This window comes from Carcharhinus amblyrhynchos, chromosome 23, assembly GCF_965287045.1.
Source record: "Carcharhinus amblyrhynchos chromosome 23, sCarAmb.v2.hapA, whole genome shotgun sequence".
Lineage (NCBI taxonomy): Eukaryota > Metazoa > Chordata > Chondrichthyes > Carcharhiniformes > Carcharhinidae > Carcharhinus > Carcharhinus amblyrhynchos.
Genome location: NC_137346.1, coordinates 26,642,639 through 26,668,260, shown reverse-complemented (window position 1 = coordinate 26,668,260; position 25,622 = coordinate 26,642,639). Strand labels below are relative to the sequence as shown.

The 25,622-nt window shown below is 42.4% G+C and overlaps 1 protein-coding gene across 1 annotated transcript in view; it reads right to left on the bottom strand.

The window, feature by feature from the left end:
- Positions 1–20,860, bottom strand: part of LOC145357473 (sodium- and chloride-dependent GABA transporter 1) — a 73,608-nt gene extending 52,748 nt beyond the window's left edge. The window contains exon 1 of the mRNA XM_080210840.1: positions 20,573–20,860. Within this exon, the coding sequence (XP_080066966.1) occupies positions 20,573–20,783 (211 nt within the window). The 5' untranslated portion in view covers positions 20,784–20,860. The remainder of the gene's footprint in view (positions 1–20,572) is intronic.
- Between the last annotated feature and the right edge of the window lie 4,762 nt (positions 20,861–25,622).

Below are 25,622 nucleotides of genomic sequence, written 5' to 3'. Positions count from 1 at the left end.
AGCATCACAGATCTCAGTCTCCAGCCAATTTGATTCACTCCATATGACATCAAGAAATGGCTGAATGAACTGGATACTGCAAAGGTAATAAGCCCTGATAATATTCCAACAATAGTACTGAAGACTTGTGCCCCAGAACTTGCTGCACCCCTGGCCAAGTGTTCCAGTACAGCTAAACACTAGCATCTGCCTGGCAATGTGGAAAATTTCCCAGATATGTCCTGTACACAAAATGCAGGACAAATCAAACCCAACCAATCACTGCCCCATCAGTCTACTCTCGATCATCAGTAAATCTATGGAAAGAGTTATCAACAGTGCTATCAAGCATCAGTAATCTGCTTATGGACACACAGTTTGGGTTTTGTCAGAATCACTCAGCTCCTGACCTCATTATGGCTTTTGTTCAAACATAGTCAAATGAGCTGAATGCCAGAGGGGAGGTGACAGTGACAGCCTTTGACATCAAGGCAGTGTTTGACTGAGAATGGCACCAAGGAGCTCTAGCAAAATTGGAATCGGGGGAAACCTCTCCGCTGATTGGAGTCACACCTGGCACAAAGCAAGATGGTTGTGGTGATTTGAGGTCAATCACCTCAGAACCAGGACATCACTGCAGGAGTTCTTCAGGTTAGTGTCCTAGAGCCAACGATCTTCAGCTGCTTCATCAACGAACTTCCTTCCATCATGAGCTAAGAAGTGGGGGTGTTCATCGATGATTGCAGAATGTTCAGCACCATTAAAAACTCCTCGGATACCGAAGCAGTCCATGTTCAAATGCAGCAAGACCTGGGCAACATTCAGGCTTGGGCTGATAAATGGCAAGTAACATTTGCACCACACATTGCCAGGCCAATGATCACCTCCAACAAAACAGGATCTAACCATCACCCCATGACATTCAATGCCATTACTGTCGCAGAATCCCCCATTATCAACATCCATGGGGTTATCATTTACCAGAAATTGAATTGGACTAGCCAAATAGATATTGTGGCTACCAGAGCAGGTCAGAGGCTAGGAATGCTGAGACGAGTAACTAACCTCCTGACTTTCCAAAGCCTGTTCACCATCAACAAGGTACAAGTAAGGAGTGTGATGAAATACTCTCCATTTGCTTGGATGATTGCAGCTCCAACGACACTCAAGAAGCTCGACACCCAGAAGGACAAAACTTCAAGGGCAAAACAGCCCTGCTTGATTGCTACCGCTTCCACCAACATTCAATCTCTCCACCACCGATGAATAGCGGCAGCCGTGTGTACCATCTACAAGTTGTACTGCAGGGAATTTATCTAGGTTTGTAAGGCAGCATCTTCCAAACCCACGACCACTACCATCTAGAGGGACAAGAGCAGCAGATCATTGGGAACACCACCAGCTGGAGATGCCCCTCTATGTCACTCATCATCCTATCTTGGAAATATATTGGCAACCCTTCACTGTCACTAGATCAAAACTCTGGAAATCGCTCCCTAACAGCACTATGGTACACATCAGGGACTGCAGCGGCTCAAGGTAGCAGCTCACCACTGCTTTCTCAATGGCAGCTAAGGATAGGCAATACATGCTGGCCTCGCCAGTGACACCAATATCCCATGAATGAATTAAAAATAATTTATAAAATCTTACTGATGATAAAAAGATGTGCCCACTTACATTTGAGGAGTTTCAGTTAGCTACTGATGTCCAACTGAAGTTGCAATTCTCCTAATGCACTGAACAAATAACTTTTTTTAAAAGAAGCTATGTGTAATGTCTACCTTCAGTTTTGTTCACTTTTAAATGACTCCTAATAATTTGCAATTCATCAAATGCCTGAGAATGCCCTCTATAAGAGTACATAATGTAAAGACCAATATATTTATCACAATCCAAAGTTGACATTTTCAAGAATAATTTAACAATGATGAAGCAGATATATTAAATCTTTTGATTTGTCTATAGTTTGCATTTAGTAGAGTGGATTAATAGTTTCTAATGTACACAATGCTATTTTCTGCTTGTCAACCATTGCTTCTCACTCAATAACCATGCTGTGCTTACATCGCAATCATTAATCCCTCACTGAAGATGCCACTGGGAATTAACTCATGGAATGTCTAGCTGTCAATCTTCACATTGACATGACTGGTAAATAAGACAACTAAAACCAGAATAAAGCTGTCTCAACAAATTCTCATATTATTTTCAAAACACGCAAATATAATGGAGTTTGAAAAAGTTGTGATGAATTTTGCCATTCCAATGCTGATGAAGTGGGTTGCTTTATTCTGGATCTAGTTATGCTCCCTAGGCATTTTTTTTGGAGCTGCACCCATCCATAAAAATAAAAGAGTGTTCCGTTACACTCCAACGTGCGCCTTATATGAAGACTTTATTTAGGAAGTCAACTTGCTGCAGGAAATCCAGCCACTGACCTGTGCTTGTAGTCTGGTCCAGTGACATTTCCAGTCAATGCTGACCCTCAGGATGTTGTGGGTGGTTAATTCAGTGATGATATTCCCATCAAGAGTCAAGAAGAGGTGGTTAGACTCTCTCTTATTGAAGATTCAAATGTTACTCGTCACTGATTAGCCCAAGCCTGAAGAGGGGAGCTTCACTATCTGAGGAGTTGCAAATGGAACTGAGTACAGTGCAATCATCAGTGAGTAGATGCATTGCTACTTAATGATGGAAGGAAGGTGATTGGTGAAGGAAATGAAGGTGGCTGGGTCTAGGACACTACCATGAAGAATTATTGCAACAATTATTGACCTCCAACAATCACAATCACCACTTTGTTTGGGTTTGGGCTGATCCCCCTCCTTTTGGGGGGCTGCCCCTTTTACTTTGTCCCTGAATCCATTTGAGTTGGTTTATTTGGTTTGCCCTAAAAAGATTTAAAAAAACACTTTCTTTTGTACCAGAAAGTGAGAAACTCAACTAGAGTCACAATTTTCTCCCTGCTTCCTTAATTCACTTTAATTGATTAAAATTAAAAAACTAGGGCTCCTTGGTGTCATATGCAGTCAAATGCTGCCTTGATTTCCAGGGCAGTCAGTCTCAACTCACTTCTTGATGTCACCTCCTTTATCCTTGTTCGGAATAAGACAGTACCAGCAAACATCTGATTGCATCCTCTCATTTCTAAGCCACTTAGTGTATCGGCAATTCCATTGTTTGGCAATTATGTTAGTAAGCCAAATGTATCGTTAAAGTGAGCTGATAAGAATTGACTTACTTATAATTGGAGGGAGCTTCCATGCCCAGTAGGCATTTTGGGGATTGGAGTGATTTCGTGACCGCCCCCCCTTTTTAATTACAGTTGGGATTGACGCTTTAAGTTTCCTTTTGCTTAATCCCTTTAAGGGATTGCACTCTTTTGATTTTCCCTTTAGTTTGTTTAACCAAAATAGTATAAATGGGCAAACCTTTGGTGCTGGATGGGGTAATGAGGAGGGAAAACTGCTAAGTTTTATAGACCCCCCCCTTTTCATCACATCTTTTGGCTTAATATTTAAAGTGGCCTTTTATTTGTTGCAGTGTTGTTTAAGGGGTGGCTTTTTTTGATTTGTTACTTAGTTTGTTTATTTGGTTATACTGAAAATAGAATAAATGGTCATGTGATGCAATATCCCTTTCTTTAAGAGGCTGCCTTTTTTCATTTGTCCCTTTTGGTTTATTTTTAAATTGTGTTTAATTGGTTGCTCCAAAAGGATGAAATGGACACAGTGGTTTTGTTCTTTTGCTTGCGGTTTCCCTTTAGTGGGCTGTCCCTTTTAATTTGTTCATTTGATTTTTGTTAATTTAAGAGTGTAAACGGACACAGCTGGAGCGGTGTGGTATGGGAGGAATTAACACTCTGTTAAATTGTCTAAAAAATATCATGAACCTGGCCTAAGGTAAAAGAATAGATTTGTTTTTCCACCGTATACAATCAGTGGAGTTAGAAGGGATGAACATTAAGCTCTCATGTGTGAATGGTTGCTGTAAAAATAAGCCTCTATCCTCCGAGGGGGAAAAGAAGCATACTGTTGCTGACAACTTAACATAGAACGTAGAACATTACAGCGCAGTACAGGCCCTTCGGCCCTCGATGTTGCGCCGACCAGTGGAACTAATCTAATGACCCTCTAACCTAAACTATTCCAATGTTATCCATATGCCTATCCACTGACCATTTGAACGCCTTTAAAGTTGGCAAGTCCACAACTGCTGCAGGCAGGACATTCCACGCTCTTACTACCTGCTGAGTGAAGAACCTACCTCTGACATCCGTCCTATAATTACCACCCCTTAATTTAAAGCTATGTCCCCTCGTGTTAGCTGTCACCATCTGAGGAAAAAGGCTCTCACTATCCACCCTATTCAACCCTCTGCTCATCTTGTATACCTCAATTAGGTCACCTCTCAACCTTCTTCTTTCTAATGAAAACAACCTCAGGTCCCTCAGCCTTTCCTCATAAGACCTTCCCACCATACCAGGCAACATCCTGGTAAACGTCCTCTGCACCCTTTCCAATGCCTCCACATCCTTCTTATAATGCAGCAACCAGAACTGTATGCAATACTCCAAGTGTGGCTGCACCAGAGTTTTGTACAGTTGCAGAAGTAGCAGAATGGCAGAAGGGTGATATGTATAAAAACTTCAACTATTCCCATTTTTTTTTTGGAAGTGGAACCATGTCTACAATGGTTACCTGAATTTTGGATGTGGACGTGGGAAACTTTGTTATCCTGAAAGAACTGTAGTTTTGGCTTTATTCCTAATTTTACTGGAAATAAAATATTTTCGGCATGGCATGTGGATGATTTGAATAATGGAGAGACTGGAACTTTTGTTACAGTTTTTAGATAAATTCTACAATAAAAAGTTGACTTATTGGAAACCTGATGAGTCTTTTGACAGAGTTAAGCAAACACATGATTGGCTTTGAGGTGGAATTCTCTGCTCTTGTCTGTTCTTGCCCAGTAAAAAATGGAGAATTTGGTTCTTGGCTAAAACTCCCTTCACTGCAGTGGTACCAGAACATCCCAGCTATGGATGAGGTTGGAGGTTTCTGGTGTTGAATGTAGTGTCTGTGACATTTTAAGTTCATTTTATGCATTTCTTATGTTGATAGAGCTTCAATTCTGAAGATTTTACTTGTAACCCAAATGGCCTCTATCCTGAAGAATAAATTCTGGAAGATAATCATCTGTAGCTACTTTCCAGATGACTGTGGTAAAGTAAATGATGGTGGCTGAGCTGAGATTGTATTGGAATCAGTGTTTTAATATTTTGTCAAAGATAGGGTTGCCAATTGGTGATGTGAAGATGGTTGTAATTTTAGTCCACATGAGAGTTGCCCAGGATGAGGACTGTAGACGCTAGCTGTTCGGGTAATTCTTCAAGTCTAATTGGCACTAACTACAAAAGTGAAGAGGTGCCATGCACTTCACATGTGCTTTGACAAAGGGTCATTTGGACTTGCAATGTCAGCTCTTTTCTCCTTTACAGATGCTGCCAGACCTGCTGAGATTTTCCAGTATTTTCTCTTTTGGTTTTGCATGTACACATATTGGGATATTGAAGGCAGACTGGCAGAGAATGGATTGGTGACAAACAAAAGTAACAGCTTCATGATAAACCCAACTAACTAAAGTGGAAACAAAGGTTACATACCTGCTAGAAAGGGCCACCATCATAGGGAGAGCAGGGAAGGCCACTGGTCAGTACAAACACTGGTTAAATATACAGGAGGAAGGGAGATTCATGGACTGGCAGAATGTGACAGGTCAAAGCACAGAGTTCTGATATTGAACTGGGAACGATCACAGACATCCAAATGGAATGGAGAAGGAGGCAAGTAGAAGCTCATAGGGAGCCATAAAACAAGTTAGGACAGGGCAAAATAATGGTGCCTCACAGTGCTAGGGACCTGGGTTCAATTCCTGTCTTGGATGACTATCTGTGTGAGTTTCCCATACTCTGAAAGATGTGCTGGTTAGGTGCATTGGCCATAATAAATTCACCCTCAGTGTACCCAAACAGGTGCCAGAGTGTGGCAACTAAGGAACTTCCACAGTAACTTCATTGCAGTTTTAATGTAAGCCAAGTTGGGGCACTTAAAGTAACCAGTCGAGCCAGCCAGTTTTACCATACTAGACAAGCTACACCCCGATGGCACACACAAAAGGCTAAAGCTAAACTAATGGATTGAAGATTGAGGAAAGACTTGGAGATTTTAAGATATCAGGATGGACTCCCCTGTGGCAGGCTTGAAGATTTTTAAGCTATTTCAGCAGCATACTTATGGGAGTGGAATGCAAATTGATTAATTTAAAAAAGCCTGGTTTTTTTGCAAGGGAAGTATTTTTGGAACTGCCTGAGACGAGGAAAACTGTGGAATATCCATCTGGAAGATTACAAAAGAAGCATCAATAAAAATGATTAACCTCATACCTTCCTGTTCACCCATGACTGGAAACTTGAGTGCATTTCTTTGAATTTAACTTCCTTTAATGTTTTATTTGCTTCAGGAACTTCCTCAACCCTGGCACGCTTCACCATGTTGCTCAACACATCGTATCAGATCCAATCTGGGCAGCTGACTTGATCAAATTTCTTAATTGTTCTGTTTCTTCCCTGATGTTGAATTCAGTTTATTGGGATGCGATTGTCTTTTTCAAGTGTCATTTCTGACTTCATCTGCTTTATGTATTTGAATCATAGGACCCTACAGTGCAGAGAGAGGATCCTCGGCCCATTGAATCCACCCTGACTACAATCCCACCCAGGCCGTACCCGCATATCCCAACACATGTTACCCGCTAATTCTTCTAACCTAAGCATCCTAGTACAGTAAGGGCAATTTTAGCATGGCCAATCAACCTAACCCACACATCTTTGGACTGTGGGAGGAAACCAGAGGAAAACCATGCAGACATGAGGAGAATGTGCAACCTCCACACAGACAATGACCCGGGCCGGGAATCGAACCCAGGTCCCTGAAGCTATGAAGCAGCAGTGCTAACCACTGTGCTACCATGCCGCCCACGGTCCCTGGTTTGATTATCAATCACCCATTGATCAAATTCTATAGAACCTACCCACAGCAAGTCATCAAAACGGACAATAAAGATTCCTGCTAGTTTGTCTTCATGATACCATTAAACATCACGGAGTCTGCTCTTAACTGGAAGCAACTTATTTTCACCAGGATTGACCTCACGAGAAAGCTCCACACTCTTGATACATTCAGTCCATCAACATACTTCATTAATTTCCACAATGATAAATGTTGCCCATTGGTTTAGGAAGCCAAAGGTAGTAAAAAGTAATCTTAGCTGCTGAAACCCTGACATTAGAAGCAATGGATATGGAGGCTACTTATCCCATATACAGATGGTAGTATTATGCAAGGTGCAATGTGAAAAATGTTTGCCCGTGGAACGGTTGTGTTGATAACTGGTCTCTGTAGCACAATGTTCACTCAGTCATTTTGCAGCAATGTTTCTTTTTGCTAAGAATAGATCAAGCAAGCAAAAAAATAGAACTCATAGAACCCTACAGTGCAGAGAGAGGCCCTTCAGCCCATCGAGTCTGTACCGAACACAATCCCACTCAGGCCCTACCCCCATATCCCTACATATTATACCCACTAATCCCGCTAACCCAAGCCTCCCTGGACACTAAGGGGCAATTTCGTAGCATGACCAATCAACCTAACCCGCACATCTTTGGACTGTGGGAGGGAACTGGAGCACCCGGAGGAAACCCACGCAGACACGAGGAGAACGTGCAAACTCCACACAGACAGTGACCTGAGCCAGGAATCAAACCTAGGACCCTGGAGCTGTGAAGCAGCAGTGCTAACCACTGTGCTACTGTGCCGCCCAATGTTAAGAGAAGGGAGATCTCTAAGTTACAATGGGTTGACTCAAGTCAACAAATTAGATGGTTTTACAAAAAAGGCTTGCTCCAAGAAAGAGGGGTGTCATTATCCTAGAATCTCACAGTGCAATAGGCGGCCATTCAGCCCATTGAACCTACACTGACAACTGCACCCAGGCCTCTCCCCACAACCCCCACTTAATTACCCTGCTAATCCCCTTGACACTAAAGGGAATTATTAACCTAACCACACATCTTTTGTAGGTTTCCTCCCACAGTTCATAGACCGTCACCGGAGACAGGAATTCATTCTTTCACCACAAACAATTAGAGTAATCACTCTGGTTTCTGCTTTGGCACTAAAGATCAATGAGATTAACCTGTGTCTCTGTCTCATTTTGTGGGCCCCAGAGATAGAAAGACTGTCTGAGTTCTGAAACTGAAAGGTTGTCTTAGCTGCTGAAACACTATGCAATAGATATGGGGACTACTTATCCCATATACTGATGATAGCATTATATAAGGGGCAATGAAAAAGGTTTGCCTGAGGAGTGCTTGTATTGATAACTGATCTCCAATGGACAAAGTTCACTCAACAATAAGTGTTGCTAGCAAAATGGCTAAGAATAGAACCGAGTTCAGATGATGTTGAACCTGTTGGATACCATGTACTCCAAGCAAGCAATTTACCCCACTTCAGATCCAATCTATTTCCCTTTCCAGAGGCCCCTACAATCTCTCAAAGTATCGGTAATAAGAAAAGTTGGCACTCTACAGACAAAACATACTGCTCATAGAGAAGGAAACGAGAGTGCAGAATGTAGCGTTACAGCCAAAGCTAGGGTGTAGAAAAAGATCAACTTAATGCAAGATAAGTCCATTCAAAAGTTTGACAGGGAAGAAGCTGTTCTTGAGTCAGTTGGTACGTGACCTCAAACTTTTGTATCTTTTTCCTGAAGGAAGAAGGTGGAAGAGAGAATATCTGGACGCATGGGGTCCTTAATTATACTGGCTGCTTCTCCAAGGCAGCAGGAAGTGTAGACAAAGTCAATGGATGGGAGGCTGGTTTGCATGAAGGGTTGGGCTACATTAACAACCTTTTGTAGTTCCTTGTGGTTTTGGGGTTATGGGATATTGCAGATGGATTACAGGAACCCATTGTAACCTGTTCTCAGCTATATAATCAAGGTGGTTGAATTGATAAGAAATCTCTAACTATTCTACTTTAAAAATCTGGCCAATTAAGTTATCTCCTCTTGTAAGTGACATGTTCAGAAAATGTTCAAGAGTTTTCCTTGTATTTTCTTGCAACACATGTCAACCCAACCTCAGGAAAAAGCACACATTTTTCACTTAAACAAAATTCCACAACAAATATTCAAATAATATGGCCAATACCAATGGCCCATGATCACTATGAAGTATCTTGAGACTTCCCAAGCTCCTTCTCAAGATATTAGCCTGTAGATAAAGAAGGTATTCATACTGTTTGACCCTCCACATCGCAAGGAGAACCTTTCATCCAGAGTATTAATGCAAACTGAACAATGCTAAACACGGATTGTGTCTGTGCCTGGTTAATATCTTTTCTCCCAAACCTGACCTGATTCAAATGCTCAAACACATGGAATCTGACCAAAGGCTGCTTCAAAGCATCTTTCCCAAATCACTTCTATCCTCAAGTGTTGGCCAAGAATTGGGAGTGAAGTATGAGCAGGGGAAGCAGATGTACATCACTGACGTGCTGTCAACAGCTGCAATTGCTTTGAGGAAAGGTGATGATTCTAGTACAAAATGTGAAATCTTCCAGACTTAATCGGAAGCAACAGCACTGTGTTCCAAATGGAGCATGAAATGGTTTCTGCTCTGTCTTTATATATACAGCAAGGATACCTGTCTATGTGAAGTTTGCACATTCTCCTTGTGTCTGTGTGGTTTTCCTCCCACAGCTCAATGAAGTGCAGGTTAAGCAGATTGGTCATGTAGGGGATAGGGTGGAGGAGAGCGCCTGGCTAGGATACTCTGTCAGAGTTGGTGCAGATTTGATGGGCCACTCTGCACTGTAGGGATTCTATGATATCAGAGGTCCTATGCCTATAGCAAGCCATGTGCCATATTGCACAGCGGGAATTCTCCAGTTAGATCTGTGTTCCGATCTAGGCTATTGTTTTTACATAGAATAGAGAGCACAGAAAGTGTTCATTCCGTTCCACCAATGTTCCAGCTGAGAAATTTCTCATCCTTTCTCATTGTGTCAGCATAGTCCTCTCTATTTCATTTCTCTCAGATCCATAGCTTCCCCTTAAATGCAACTATATTAGACAGAGCACAGCTAAGAAATCATGGCAGCTGCTTCTTCTCCTGTTTCCAGGTCCCTAATTCCCCGACCACCTTTGATTACTGAGACTGGGGATGGGGAAGGGAGGAAGGAATAGTGAGAGTCTGGATTGAGTAATGTTGCTTTCTACAGCAGGGAATAATTTTTCAAACTGGGGCCATGGGATCTTTAATCTCCAACTGGAGTGGAAAATGGCTCCTTTATATAATCAGCACCTCTGCTCATGTGGTGCTGAAGGCAAGCGGCTTTAATTTGCATCAGCTCTGGTCCTGGAGAGAGAGAGAGAGACTTTGAAGCCACTGATCTGTCACTGGTGGCCACCAATCCTCTCCTATACTTACCACCAGCTGGAACCATTTTAAAAACTCTAAGGGAGTGGGCAAGTGTCTGGCAGATGGCGTACAATGTTGGTAAATGTGAGGTCATCCATTTTGGTAGGAATAACAGCAAAATGGACTATTATTTAAATGGTAGAAAATTGTAACATGCTGCTGTGCAGAGGGACCTGGGTGTCCTTGTGTAGAAATCTCAAGGAGTTGGTTGCAGGTGCAGCAGGTAATTAAGAAGGCAAATGGAATTTTGTCCTTTAAAAACATAGAGATTGTGTTGCAGCTGTATAAGGTGCTGGTGAGGCCACACCTGGAGTACTGTGTACAGTTTTGGTCTCCTTATTTGAGAAAGGATATACTGGCACTGCGGGGGGTGCAGAGGAAATTCACTAGGTTGATTCCGGAGTTGAGAGGGTTGGCTTATGAGGAGAGACTGAGTAAATTGGGGCTATACACATTGGAATTGAGAAGAATGAGGGGAGATCTTGTAGAAACATATAAAATTCTGAAGGGAATAGATAAGATAGAAGCAGGGAAGTGTTCCAGTGTTTCCACTGAGGGGTGAAACTAGAACTAGGGGGCATAGCCTCAAAATAAGGGGGAGCAGATTTAGGACTGAGTTAAGGAGGAACTTCTTCACACAAAGCGTTGTGAACCTGTGGAATTCCCTGTCCAGTGAAGCAGTCAAGACTACTCATTAAATGTTTTTAAGGCAAGGAGAGATACATTTTTGAACAGTAAAGGAATTAAGGATTATGGTGAGCGGGCAGGTGAGGGGAGCTGAGTCCGCAAAAAGATCAGCCATGATCTTATTGAATGGTGGAGCAGGCTCAAGGGGCCAGACGATGTACTCCTGCTCCTAGTTATGTTAAAATCGAATCAATAATGTTTGTGGTGACTAATGCCACCAGTCGGATTCCTACCTGCTTTTGGCAGCCACTCGATTGGTCTGCATTAGTCTGTAGCCAACTCGACTACTGCCACCCATGAGGCACTCTACACATGACCCTGTCACCAACTGCACTCTGGCAACATGTCATCCCTATAGCCTCTATTGTTCAATCTGTGACCCTCCCAATCGCCACCGATCATTGTCCCACAACAAATGATACCCCACCTCCCCAACACATGACTTCGGCAGATTAAAAATCCCATGATCAACCAACATCTGCGAGCTTCCTAGCATGTGAACCTGTCACTGTCAATCACCACTCATCTGTTACCTAACTCCCGATGGGATTTTCCATTTGGAAATATACGTGGGGAGATATTTGCCTGAGACCAGGCCCCCCACCCCACCCCACCCCACCCTACCCTTGGTATTTTGAACCTTCTGCATTCCCAGGCCTTAATGGGAGTGAGTTCCTCATCCTCACCGCCCTATCGTTCAAAAGGTTTTCTTAAAATTTCCTTAGTGATTATCTTACTCTTCCCTTCAAGTGGAAGTATTCAGCTTGAATAACTCCAGACCTACAGTAACTTCCCTTTGAAACGGCCAGCAAGTCATTCAGTTGTATGTATATATAATTTCCTTCATTTGTTGTTATATTTCTTCCTTCAACTCCTTTTTCACTAGTAGATGAAGTGTCTCTCTAGCCACACGGATTTTCTTTCGGTTTCACTAACACAGTTTGCATGAACCAGTTCAGTTTTTGAGCCTTTGCTCAAAAGGCCTGTGTTTCTGCAGAAAAGAAACAATGAAACTGATAAAAGGTGGAAAGGTAAATCATTGACCTCAGATTAAAGAGATACAGGCTGTTCACGTCTTTAAGTGAAGTAGATCTGTCATTTCTGGAAGGAATGTTTGGCATGTGCCACAGCTCTGAAATTTGGAATGTTTTGCAGGATAGAGAAGTCCAAATGTATAAACAGCCTAATGATTTGAGTTAAATATTAACTTTGTTGGCTTGATATGGAGGAGGCCAAGTTGAACATTTTCTTAATGCAAACCAGGCTCCAGTGCTGCATGCCCTGTTTGCCAAAATAGCAGGATTCCGTGCCAGATTCTTCACGTGGAAGCTCATTAATTTTGCAGAAACATGTTCCCCTCCAAGTCAGCTGGTACACCAGCAGCTGATTTGTTCACCCAGCTGGCTGGTTTGAATGTCTTAGCACCATGTTTAAATACCAGTCTAACACACTAATATCACTCTGACTTGTATCATTGCCTCCAAATAATGCAACATGTCGGCAACCCAGAGGGAAAAGGCTGCTACTCTAGAATAGATCTGTTCCTTGCTTCAGCACTCTCTCCTGGGGGTCCATGTCCCAATTTGACCTCTATCCAATGCCTCTAGAATCTTCTTTCATGCCCTTCTAGTAAATGGTGTGCTATCCCTTTGACACCTCCCCCCCCCCCCCCCCCCTTTATTTGTGAGCTTTCCATACAGCCTTGCCCGTGACCAGCTTCTCTCCTGAAAGGGTTAAAAATCAGATAAGCAGCTATGACTTCATTGTAGAGTCAAATAATGGGCAGAGACAGTAGCTTTGAGACTTGCCACTGCTCCAGATAAAAGTTACAGATCGTCAAGGACGATGCAATCAGACTGACCTTATTCGTAGTCTGGCATTGTAATTAGGCAAGTGTATTAAAGCTGTAACTCGTTAATTGAAATCATGTATGTAGAGTGTCATCAGCAGGACTATTGATTATAACAGATTATAGATAATAGTGAACTTAAATGTTAGCTTTTGGTTGATAAATCATTTGTAACTGAAAGGCATAATTACCACTCTAATCCTTTGTTCAGGTTGCTAGCTGTCAAACAAAGAACTTGAACTGAGTGTGGCCTGCTCAGTTATGAGGAGTGAAGTACACAATAGTTGTGAAACTCCAACAACAGCGCCCCCCCCGATCTTCCCTCAGCTTTCCTTTTTTTTGCCATCCACTTCCCTGGCCCCTCTGCCTGTCATCATGAGTCCTCAGCCTCCTCTTTTCCACACCACCCCCCTCCCCCACCCCGACTCCTTGCACATCCTCCTTCCACATTGCACACTTCCAACCACCCCCCCCTCCCCAAACCTGACCTTGCCCCATATCCCCAGTCTACTGCAGACCTTTGTTGCAGTGGCTGCTCGAGTTCCGCTGTGAAGTCCAGATAGTGCGCGGCGCTGGGGAAGAAAACCTCCCCAATCCAAGCGTTGGACTGGTCCGACTTGGTTACATTGGAGGGTCCATGGATCCAGCACACGGTGCTGTCCGTAAAGACCAGGTTGGCATGGTGTTGGGGGTAGGAACCAGTCTGTCCCAGCAGTGTGGTGAGCAATGATCAGGAGCAGTACAACAAAGTTGTACAAAGATGATCAGGAGCAGTACAAAGAAAGTTGTTCTCCCCTGGTGAACTGAGGACTGCTTTACACATGGCACTGATTAGTGTCAAACCCAACTGCTGTAAATTCCTGCTGGAAGGCCTCACTCATGCTGACGGTCAGATGGTTTAGTGAGCATTCGTGAATGCAAATGGCATTTCTGCCACCTGCCAGGGGAATGAATTAAAAGCCATTAACCCACCAGTGGGAGAAATGCAACTTGATTTTATACCTCTCTCCAGATTTGCCGCACATCTGCCAACAACCTTGCACAGGGTAGAATTCTGCCCATAATGTCTTTTAACCTCCTCCAGATCATATTACAAACAAAGATTATAAGTAGATGGTGTTGACATTTCAGTTACGTGCCACTTTTCTGTAAAACACTCGAGAAACGAGGAACATATCCCCTCCCATTTCAAGCATTTGAGCCATACTGTTAGTGTTATACAAGCAGAGATTGTGAAGCAGATAGGTCAACTTGCAAAAGGGAAACATTGGTTTCTGAAGTAGCCTTTTCCAGGGTCATTGAGAGGAAAGAGACATTTGTAACAAGTGTTTTTGGAGCAGTAATCAATTTAACGATCTGTATGCGGCCTTCCTGGATGCATTTTAAACTGCAAAAGCAAGCCACCAGCCTATACACTGGACATTGCCCTGAGTGAAGCAATGTTGCCAACCTACATGCTGGCTATTTGCCTTTTTTAAAGAATTAAGCAAACAGCTTCTAACCAGAGAAATAAATTTGGATTAGGTGCAATCTGAGAGGCAATTAGCTTCTCGCAGATGGCACAAGAATCTCAGACAACAGGTTAACTAGTAAAGCAATATGTTATACCAAAATATCTTTATGGAAAAAATAACATCAGCAGTGAAGGCTTTTCAGGTTTTATTCCCCATGGACAAATCTTTATACTCCGTTTCTCGTAGGAACAGTGAAGAATGACGCAGAGAAGATTATGGCAGTACTTATTTTATGAGGCTTCACAGCACGTCATGAATGAACTCATTAGAACAAATAGCTTTGAGATTACAGCTTTACCACCTTCAGTCTCTGTTTTCATTAAAAGGGACGTTCTTTCAAATCCTCCACCCACCTGACAAGACAACCCTCTTGGCCCACAAATTAGTTTTAAAGTTTATTTACTAGTGTCACCAGTAGGCTTACATTAACACTGCAATGAAGTTACTGTGAAAATCCTCTAGTTGCCACACTCCGGCATCTGTTCAGGTACACTGAGGGAGAATTCAGTATGGCCGATGCGCCTAACCAGCACACCTTTCGGACTGTGGGAGGAAACTGGAGTCCCTAGAGGAAACCCACGCAGACACTGGGAGAACATGCAGACTCCAGACAGATAGTGAACCAAGCTGAGAATTGAACCTGGGTCATTAGTGCTATGAAGTAGCAGTGCCATTCTGCCACTGTGCTGCCCCTCTCCGTTCAAATTTATTGGGGAAAAAAAAACTTTCCTAGGGGTCACTGGGGCCTACTTCCTGTCTTACACTCCCAGTTTGAAAGAAAACCTCCAAAAAAAAGTAAGGTAAAATTTCCTTATACCTTCAAGCTTTTTGTAATGAGTCTCCACTCCAACTACTCCTCTGGAAACAATGAGGTCGAACCCTCTAAGGCAAGCTCCTTTTAAAGGGAAAAAAACACTTTCCCAGGGGTCACTGGGGCTTACTTCCTGTTTTACACTCCCAGTTTGAAAAAAAACCCTCCAAAAAAAGTGAGGTAAAATTTCCTTATACCTTCAAGCTTTTTGTAATGAGTCTCCACTCCAACTACCCCTCTGGAAACATGAATTAATATACAGTGAAAAGTATTGTTTCTTGCATGCTCTACAGGTAAAACATGCCATTCATAAAGAAGGAAACGAAAGAGTGCAGAATGTAATATTATAGTCATAGCTAGGGTGTAGAGAAAGATCAACTTAATGCAAGGTTAATCCATTTAAAAGTCTGACAGCAGCAGGGAAGAAGTTGTCCTTCAGTTGGTTGGTTTATGACCTCAGACAATTGTATCCTTTTCCTGAAGGAAGAAGGTGGAAGAGAGAATGTCTGGGGTGTGTGGGGCTTAATTATGTTGGCTGCTTTGCCAAGGCAGTGGGAAGTGTAGACAGAGTCAATGGATGGGAGATTGGTTTGCGTGATGGACTGGGTTTCATTCATGATCTTTTGTAGATCGTTGTGGTCTTGAGCAGAGCAGGAGCTATACCAAATTGTGATACAACCAGAAGGAATCCTTTCTGTGGTGCATCCTTTAAACTTGGTGAGAGTTGTAGCTGACATGCTAAATTTCCTTCGTCTTCTGAGAAGTAGAAGTGTTGGTTTTCTTTCTTAACTGTAGTGTCGACATGGGCGGGCCAGGACAAGTTGTTGGTGATTTGCACACTAAAAACCTGAAGCTATTGACCATTTCAACTTTGTCCCCTTTGATATAGACAGGGACATGTTCTCCTTTAGCTTCCTGAAGTTGATGACAATCTCCTTCGTCTTGTTGACATTGAGGGAAAGATTACTGTTGTTGCACTAGTTCACCAGATTCTCTACCTCATTCCTGTATTCTGTCTCATCATTGTTTGAAATCTGACCCACTGTGGTGGTGTCATCAGCAAACTTAAATCGAATTGGAAGGAAATTTGGCAACTGTCATAGGTATATAATATGTATAGTAGGGGGCTGAGAACACAGCCTTGTGGGGCACCGATGTTGAGGATAATCATGGAGGAGGTGTTGTTGCCTATCCTTACTGATTGTGGTCTGTGGGTTAGGAAGTTCAGGATCCAGTTGCAGAGGGAGGTGCTGAGGGCCAGGTCACAGAGTTTGGAGATGAATTTCCTAGGAAAAATAGTGTTGAAGGCTGTGCCGTAGTCAATAAATAGGAGTCTGACATAGGTGTCTTTGTTATCTAGCTGTTCCAGGGTTGAGTGCAGGGCTGGGGAAATGGAATCTGCTGTGGACCTGCTGCGGTGGTAGGCCACTGTAATGGATCCAGGTAGTCCGGGAAGCTGGAATTGATTTGTGCCATGACTGACCTTTCGAGGCACTTCATAATGATGGATGTCAGAGCAACCAATCAATAGTCATTAAGGCACCCTGCATGGTTTTTTTCTTATGTACCAGGATGATGGTCATCTTCTTGAAGCAGGTAGGGACCTCAGGTTGTTGTAAAGAGAGGTTGAAGATGTCCGTGAATACCCCCGTGCAGGATGTGAGTGCACATCCGGGCCAATTGCTTTCCATGGGTTAACCTTTAGGAAAGCTGCTCTGACATCTGCAATGGTGACCATAGCTTTAGGTTCATCCAGGGCTTCCAACATGGAGGGCATGCTCTCGCTGACCTCCTGCTCAAACTGGGTGTAGAATGCATTGAGCTCATGAGGGAGGGGTGCGTTGGAGCTGGTGATTTTACATGCTTTCATCTTGTAGCTGTTATAACTTGCAGACCTTGCCATCGTCGACGGGGGTCGGTGTGGCTAGCCTAGGGCTGTAGCTTGGTCCGGTATTGTGTTTTGGCATCTTTGATGGATCTCCTTAGATGGTATCTGGCTTTCTTGTACAGGTCAGTGTCGCCTGACTTGAACGCCTCAGACCTGGACTTCAGCAAGCAGTGGATATCCCTGTTCATCCATGGTTTCCAGTTGGGGAACATGTGGATTTGCTTCTTTGGTACACAGTCTTCTACACACTTACTAATGAAGTCAGTTACTGTAGTGGTGTACTCATTCAGGCTGGTCGCACAGTTTTTAAATACTGACCAGCCCACTGACTCCAAGCAGCTCTGTAGGAGATCATCTGACTCCGCAGACCAATATTGCACAACTTTCTTTAATGGATTGTCCTACTTCAGTTTTTGCTTGTAAGCTGGGAGCAGAAGCACAGCCTTGTGGTCTGACTTGCCAAATTGTGGGCACGTGATAGAGCAGTGTGTATGTTTGATATTTGTGTAGCAGTGGTCTAGGACGTCTGGGCCTCTGGTGGAGCAGGAGACGTGTTACTGGTAACTTGGTAGTGTGCTCTTGAGCTCGGCCTGACTGAAGTCCCCAGCCGCGATGAACAAGGCCTTGGGATATTTCGCTTCAAGACTATTTGTAGTAGTGTATATTTCATCCAATGCAATCTTCACTGTTCATAATAGGCTGAGTACAGACTGTAAATCAATCCATGCTTGCAAAACCCAAAACAAAACATCTGCTATTAGATGTGATTCCGTTATTGGACAGCACTTAATGAACAATCTTGAGTATACCAATAGCTACACTAACAAAGACAATCAGTTGAACTTACAGTGTGGCTCATTTAATTTTTCAAAAAGCAATATTAATTTGGACATAGTATGTTCATATTATGGGCATCACAGTGATACTGTGGATAGCACTGCTGCCTCGCAGCGCCAGGGATCCAGGTTCAATTCCCGGCTTGGGTCACTGTCTGTGTGGAGATTGCATATTCTCTCCGTGTCTGCATGGGTTTCCTCACACACTCCAAAGATGTGCGGGTTAGGTGGTTTGGCCATGCTAAATTCCCCCTTAGGGTTAGGGGGACTAGCTAGAGGAAATGCAAGGGGTTATGGGGATAGGGCCTGGGTAGGATTGTGGTCAGTGCAGTCTCGATGGGCCGAATGATCTCCGTCTGCACTGTAGGATTCTACGTTCAAGCTTTGTTTGAATTACCCTGAAACATGGGAAGCTTAAAGTTCCCCATTTCATTCTCCAGTAAATGAGTCAATTTGCCAACAGTCAGCACCCACTTACTCCTGGGGTATAAATTATTCTGATCATTTGGTATTTGGCAATCTTGCATTTTGTCCCATTTGAGTTCAAGCCAAAAAGCTTTGGCAACATATTTATCAAGTTCTGTTGTTCATGTTCTGTGTAACTCTAATCCCCATCAATCAAAAAGCTTTGTGTCAATATACATTTCTTGACAGCAGATTCCAAAATGAACCTACTCATTCACGACACAGAGGTCACCTCTGCCCACACATGCGTACTGAGAATTTTGTTGTGGTAAGGGGATCCTAGAAGATAGCAGAGTCTCTTTGGGGATGTCCTCAGAACATTCCTAAAGAGGTCAAACAGACCTGTTGACTCCAGGAAGATCTTGATTTGTGACTGACCAAAATGGAGAAGGCTCATTCAGAAAGGCACCAAACACGCTTAGACACTCCATTGGGAAAGGCGGGGCATTGAGGGAACGTACAAAATCTCCAAAAATATCCATCCACACAATCCTTCAAGCAGCACTTGCCTCAGGGCAGAATTTACAGATAATATTTTGGATCTTTAACAGTGATCTCAAAACCCATTGAATCAGAGTGGAAGCAATCTTTTGTGAGCTCAGGGGACTGCCTAAGAAGGCTTCATTTTTAAACCTATTCTCTCTTTGACACCACTTGGTGTAAATCAAGTAAAAAAAAATTGCCAAGTGTGCATATCACAAATCTGTGTATCCTGAACCTACTATTAATTCTTTAAAGTTAATGAGTAGATAAATGTGACTTGGAAGCATATAAATTCACAAAATGTACCTCTGACATATTGCAAACAAAAGCATGTTGGGTCTCTATTCATCTTTATATTGTCTCTTGGCAACATCAGCTGACGCTGACAATGACTAACTCGATCTTGCTCGCACTGCATGAGAAGGAATTTCTTCTATTGGGTGGATCATAATCCTGATGAACTCCAGTGCCTAATCACCGACTGCGTCCCTCTGCCTGGCAATTGTGTGAGCCCGATCGAAATTGTTTGCAATCTGGGTGTCCCATTTCACCCCGAGATGAACTACTAACCACATATCTGCCATACTATTAAGACCATCTATTTTCAGTTCCGTAAAATCATCAGGGTCTGTCACTTCCTCAGTTCATCTGCTGCTGAAATCCATAACCCTGCCCTTATTAGCTCTATTCCAAACCACCCCTGGATGGCCTCTCATTCTATCCTCTTAAAAACTTGAGGCCATCCAAAACTGCTGCCAAGTGCTGTTATTTGAACCCAGTCTCATTCACCTACTATGCCTGTGCTCACTGCCCTACTTCGACCCCCTTTAAGCAATGCCTCAGTTTTGTTGTCAAAGCAATCTATGGCCTCATCTCTATCTTATTTGATTCTTGCATTGCCAGTTAATGCCCACCATCTAATTACAATTTACCCATGCTCATACATACAGGAGTACTCTGAAACTGTGGCAGTTGGTTTGGAGGGACGCACTATCCATTTCTGTAAATAAAAACTTCTAAGTGTAGACAGGCTAGGCTGCAGTTTTATTCTTCACCATCTGAGTTGTATCACTAACTCTGGAATCTCCTCCACTCCCACAACCTTCCACGATATTGGAGTTCCTTTTAATTCAGGACTACTGAATCTCTTCACCACCCCTTTGCTGTATTTTAGGCCCAGCAAGGAATTTGCAATGAAAATGGATGAATGCATGTCTGTGCAGGACATTTTGATATTCTTCATACTTATTTTAAAATAACTGAAAGAGCAAATTAAGGTTAAACAAAACTTCATCTATTTCTGAATGTGTTCCCATCAATTGTAACTGCAGAATAGTTCAAATAAACAAAACAGATTGATAAGTCTTTACAGAACTGAAATAAAATAAATCTAGATTCAAGAGCTTTCATATCCATGAGGTCTGAAAAGTTAATTGTTTAACACCACAAAGGCAATAGTTTCAGGATTGCAGAATCGTACGCTACACAGATCATTATTAAAGCAAAATTACCTCCTCCACTCCTATAGCACAAGAAGGGGAATCTCCAGACATTTCCTAGTCCCACTGAATAGCCGATTCCAGCCAATGTGAACTCAATCTTTCGAGTCCAAGTCAATCTAGGCTGGGCATTTTCAATATTTTTAGTATTTTCAACATTTTGAGAAGTGACATCACATTCAATAAGTGCATTTCTTGTCTTCAAGGGGGTTATATTTTCCATGGAAATCGATATTTCAATATTCTTCACGCTTTAAAGATTAAAATAACTGAGCGCAACTTAACACAAGATTTAGCAAAACTGTTTATATATTTCAAAATGTACTCCCATCAATCATTACCTCCTAATGCCATTGGCCTTATGACAAGAGCCAAAGTTAAACATTCAAGTCTTGTGCATAGGCAATTGAGGAAGTTCTCACTTTTTTTAATGATTAACCTTTTTAATGTGTATTATCTCCTGGGTCAATCGATTTACCTGAATCGGTTTAAAGTGTCATCTTAGATTATTCAGTCAGAACTATTTAGCAAGAGATGAGCGCAAATGAATTAAGTTGCATATGATTTTTTGTAAGTGTTAAGAGGTTCAAGGTTTTGAATTGAAAAATTGTTAGTTGTCAGTTACAACTCCTTTTTATACAAAATCAAATATTGTAAAAGTCAGAGTCGTGTTGTGTTTTAATTAATCCCCACTTTTGCTGTCAATAAGATATTAGTATTTGTGTTGTAGTACAGATGTTTGGTACGCATGGCAAGACTGTTAATAATACATTCAAGGTCATCTTTTTTCTGTAATCTAGTTAACCTCAATCAATGAGAATCTAGAATGTTTTAGGTCAAAACAACATTAACTTTAAAAATCTTCAGGATACTTTGAAATAAAAATGCATTTCAAAAGCGCAATACACAGTAGACACTGATCAAATCGAAAGGTACCTTTCTATCTACCAACATTTGATGATCTCAGGAGTTTTGGAAGAAATTGTAAAAATGATCCAAAGTATTGTAAGGAATGATTAATTAGCGCACATATTTAAAAGTAGCACCAAAACAATGAAGGTGTAGGTTACACATGCTGTTTAATAAACAGGGGTTATCAGAAACAGCTCTGAAGACAGTCAGTACAGCTTCTAAAATGGAGGTGAATATATTAAAGAAAATCTTTTCAAAAGGGTTTGTGGAACATGTAAAGAAAATTTGAACAAATGGTGCCCCCTTTCAGACGACCAGTAAAGGTGCAATGAGGTGAATAGCCCCATTCAGTGCTAGAAAATTCTGTGGTAGAAAGTTTTGCCAGCAAGAGGAGGCAGGTCTAGGTACATGCTGGGAGTTGAAGTGGACCAGGTGGGCATGCATTTCTTCTGTTCGTCAATACGAGGAGGGTGAATGTGAGTGTTGCTGCTCACATGGGGATGTGAGATGCTTGAAGAGAGGGGAATGAGTGGAACTGCAATATATGGTGTTCTGCAAAGTATTGGGTGGAAGAATCTGGAAAAGTCAGTGTGGGATTTAGCACCTGGAATTGTTGGAGGATAATGGTGGTGTAGTGGTAATGCCACTAGACCAATAATCTAAAGACCAAGGCTAACGCACTGGGGGCAATGGTTCGAATCCCATCACAGCAGCTCCAATTAATACATTTGGAATTATAAAGGTGGCATGGCTAAGTAAATGAAGCATGGCAAAGCCCACTCCATCTGTCCTGCCGTTTGAATAGAGACTATCGCACTTAGCAGCCAGAAATCCACCACCTTGCCTGTCACGGAATCAGAGCGGGCCAGGGTCCAACAATGGAAATCTCTGACCCCGGGTGGGAATTTCCAGTTTTGCTTGAGCAAAGCCATAAAATTCCTCCCAAGGGCTCTGTGACCTCGCCGACATTAAAGCAAGTGTCAGGCCACAGTCCTTATTCCCATTAACCCATTCCTCACTGGTCCTTCCTTCAACACACACACACTCTGTGTTTGATGTTTGGATGCAAAAGTGAAGAAAAATGAAAGCGGTCCTTTGCTCTAATTTCCACCTCCATTATACTACTTGATATCTGTCACTGATCGTTACATATAATTCCTGAATTCAACAAAGTAACAGACTGTTTTCTGTTCATCGGGAAACCAATAGTCTACTCACTATTATCTTTCTAAATCCCATCAATTAACTATTCCAGTGCATTTGTAAAAATATCCCTCATGCATTCTATTAATCTTTTTCATTACTTTCCTCGTCTGATTCAAATTGCTTGTATATCTGTTTCGCAAAATCATTTTCTTTTCTCCACACTTCATAGAATGGAATCCCTACAATACAGGAGGAGATTATTTAGTCCACCGAGTCTGCACCGACTCTTTGACAGAGCGTCCTACCCAGGCCCAACCCCTGCTTTATCCCCATAACCGGCGTCTTGGGATACCTATGGGGCAATTTAGCATGGCCAATCCACCTAAACTGCACATCTTTAAAGTGTGGGAAGAAACCGGAGCACAAAACTGCAGCAGGCGACGATGCAGCGGGACCTCGGGGTCCTTGTGCATGAGTCGCAAAAACCCAGCCTGCAGGTGCAGCAGGTGGTCAGGAAGGCTAATGGGATGCTGGCCTTCATAGCGAGGGGGATTGAATATAAAAGTAGGGAAGTCTTGCTGCGGCTGTATAGGGCATTGGTGAGGCCGCAGCTGGAGTACTGTGGGCAGTTTTGGTCGCCGCATTTACAGAAGGATATTTTGGCCTTGGAGGGAGTGCAGAGGCGGTTTACTAGGCTGATGCCGGGGTTGAGCTATGAGGAGAGGCTGAATAAACTAGGCTTGTACTCGTTAGAGTTTAGAAGAATGAGGGGAGTTCTCATTGAGACATATAAGATGATGAATGGGATGGATAGGATAGAGATGGAAAGACTCTTCCCGCTCAGAAAGGACAGTAGGACTAGGGGGCACAGCCTCAAGATAAAGGGGGGGGTGGTTTAGAATGGAGTTGAGGAGGAACTTCTTCACTCAAAGGGTGGTGAATCTCTGGAATTCTCTGCCCGTTGAAGTGATGGAGGCTGCCTCGCTAAATATTTTTAAGATGCGGGTTGATGGGTTTTTGATAAGCGAGGGGATTCAGGGTTATGGGGAGAGGGCGGGAATGTGGAACTGAGCCACGACAGATCAGCCATGATCTTATTGAATGGCAGGGCAGGCTCGAAGGGCTAGGTGGCCTACTCCTGCTCCTATTTCTTATGTTCTTATGTAAACCAACGCAGACACGGGGAGAGCATGCAAACTCCACACAGTGACTGAAGCTTGGAATCGAACCCTAATCCCTGATACTGTGAGGCAGCAGTGCTAACCACTGTGCCACTGTGCTACCCGATGATGATAGATTAGCAAGTTTTTTTTACTTCTGGTGAAGCTCATGAGCAATATTGATCGTTTTTGTCTTCCATTATATGAAGTGGCATCTGTTCAATTCCCAGGTGACCTATTGGCCTCTGCTCTGCAAATAGCAACTGCTTTCTGTAGGTGCTTTGTTCACTTTCATATTCTGGCTCTGCCTAATCAAATACAATTCTGTTTTTTTAAATGAGGCTGCCTTCCCAGGGATCAGCACTCATAATGAATGAGAAATTTGGTGCTAAATGCTAAATTTTCATGGATATCATTCACCTGAGATGTGAAATATTTTCTGAACTTGACCATTTAATACCTTTGCTTTCCATTTCTCCTTTCCCTCGTCGTCCATCGATCACTCCCTCACCTATTGCTTACGGTGAGATCCTGGCCCAAACTTTGTTTTGTCCTTCCAGGTCCATTGCATATAAATCAAAGCCTTGCTTCTGTGACATTTCCTTTCAGTCTCTGGTGATTCTAGAGCTCGGGCCCTTCTACTTCAAACCCAGTTTTGACTCCGTGTAATCTTCTTCCAGCTGTTTGAACAGCATCTATAGCATTTCCCAAATCCAAAATGCCATCATTGCTCTTCAGGCACACTGTGCTGTTATATTAAATACAGCTCTGATCACCAGATGACTCTATTTAAGTTTATGTGCATGATTGCAAGGCTGACTCCTATCCTTCCAAAAATTTATGCTTTGGAAGAATAGAAAAATCACTGTGTACTGAAAATGGTGCACAAAACCCCATGTATTTATTATAATGGTGAAAATATATCAAACATTCCAGAGCTCCTTTCCTTCTGTAGATACCTGCTAATGCTTAAACAATCCAATAGCTAAAAGATGGTGAGGCTAATGTGCAGTATACACATTTACATTGGCTTTAGATGAAATGCTGGATACAGATTATGAGTTTAAACTGTGATAATGATACATTCCTGGCACTTATTGAATTTCCACTTCTGAATAATTTGGTAAATACTGTCTTATTTTCAATGTCATCCCCAAATAACTGAAATTGTCTGTCAATTACTACAAATTTTAAGAAATAAGGGAACATGAATGCAGCATATCAACCTATGTAAGTAAACTGTATATCAAAGTTCTAAAACTTTAACCAGGTACAGATTGCTGAATAAATATGTCACATTTGAACGCAGGACAAATTTGAAGAAAGTTTTGATGCACTATAAAGCAGCAGGGATTAGGCTTAAAAAGGAGAATTGTAACTTCTTTCACATTATCTATTTAGGTATTAAAGCGGACACAAAAAATGTTTGCAGCCTTTGGAAGATAAAGTGAAAGCCATAAAAGGGGTTCCACAATGAAATGCCTCCGAATTAATGTCATTTCTTGGAGCGCTGAACTATTACAGTGGCTTCTACAAAATGTATCGACCAGCTTGGCCCCACTCCACCAATTGTTAAAGAAACATTAATGATGGAGGTGGGGGGAAAACCAGAAGGAGGCATTCTCAAAAAAATCAAATGGGCTCTCCAGTTGTTGATATTATTGTTGCACTACAATCCAACTAAGTGCTAATTTGGTGAGATGTGAATGAGAGCAGTTTTGTCCCACAAAATGCCTGATGGAGTGGAAAGGCCTTAGCTTAAGCAAGAGTGCAGAAGTGTTTGGCCGTGTACAGTTATCACCCAGGTTGCCATTACCACAAACAGTGTTATCACTATCAGTTCT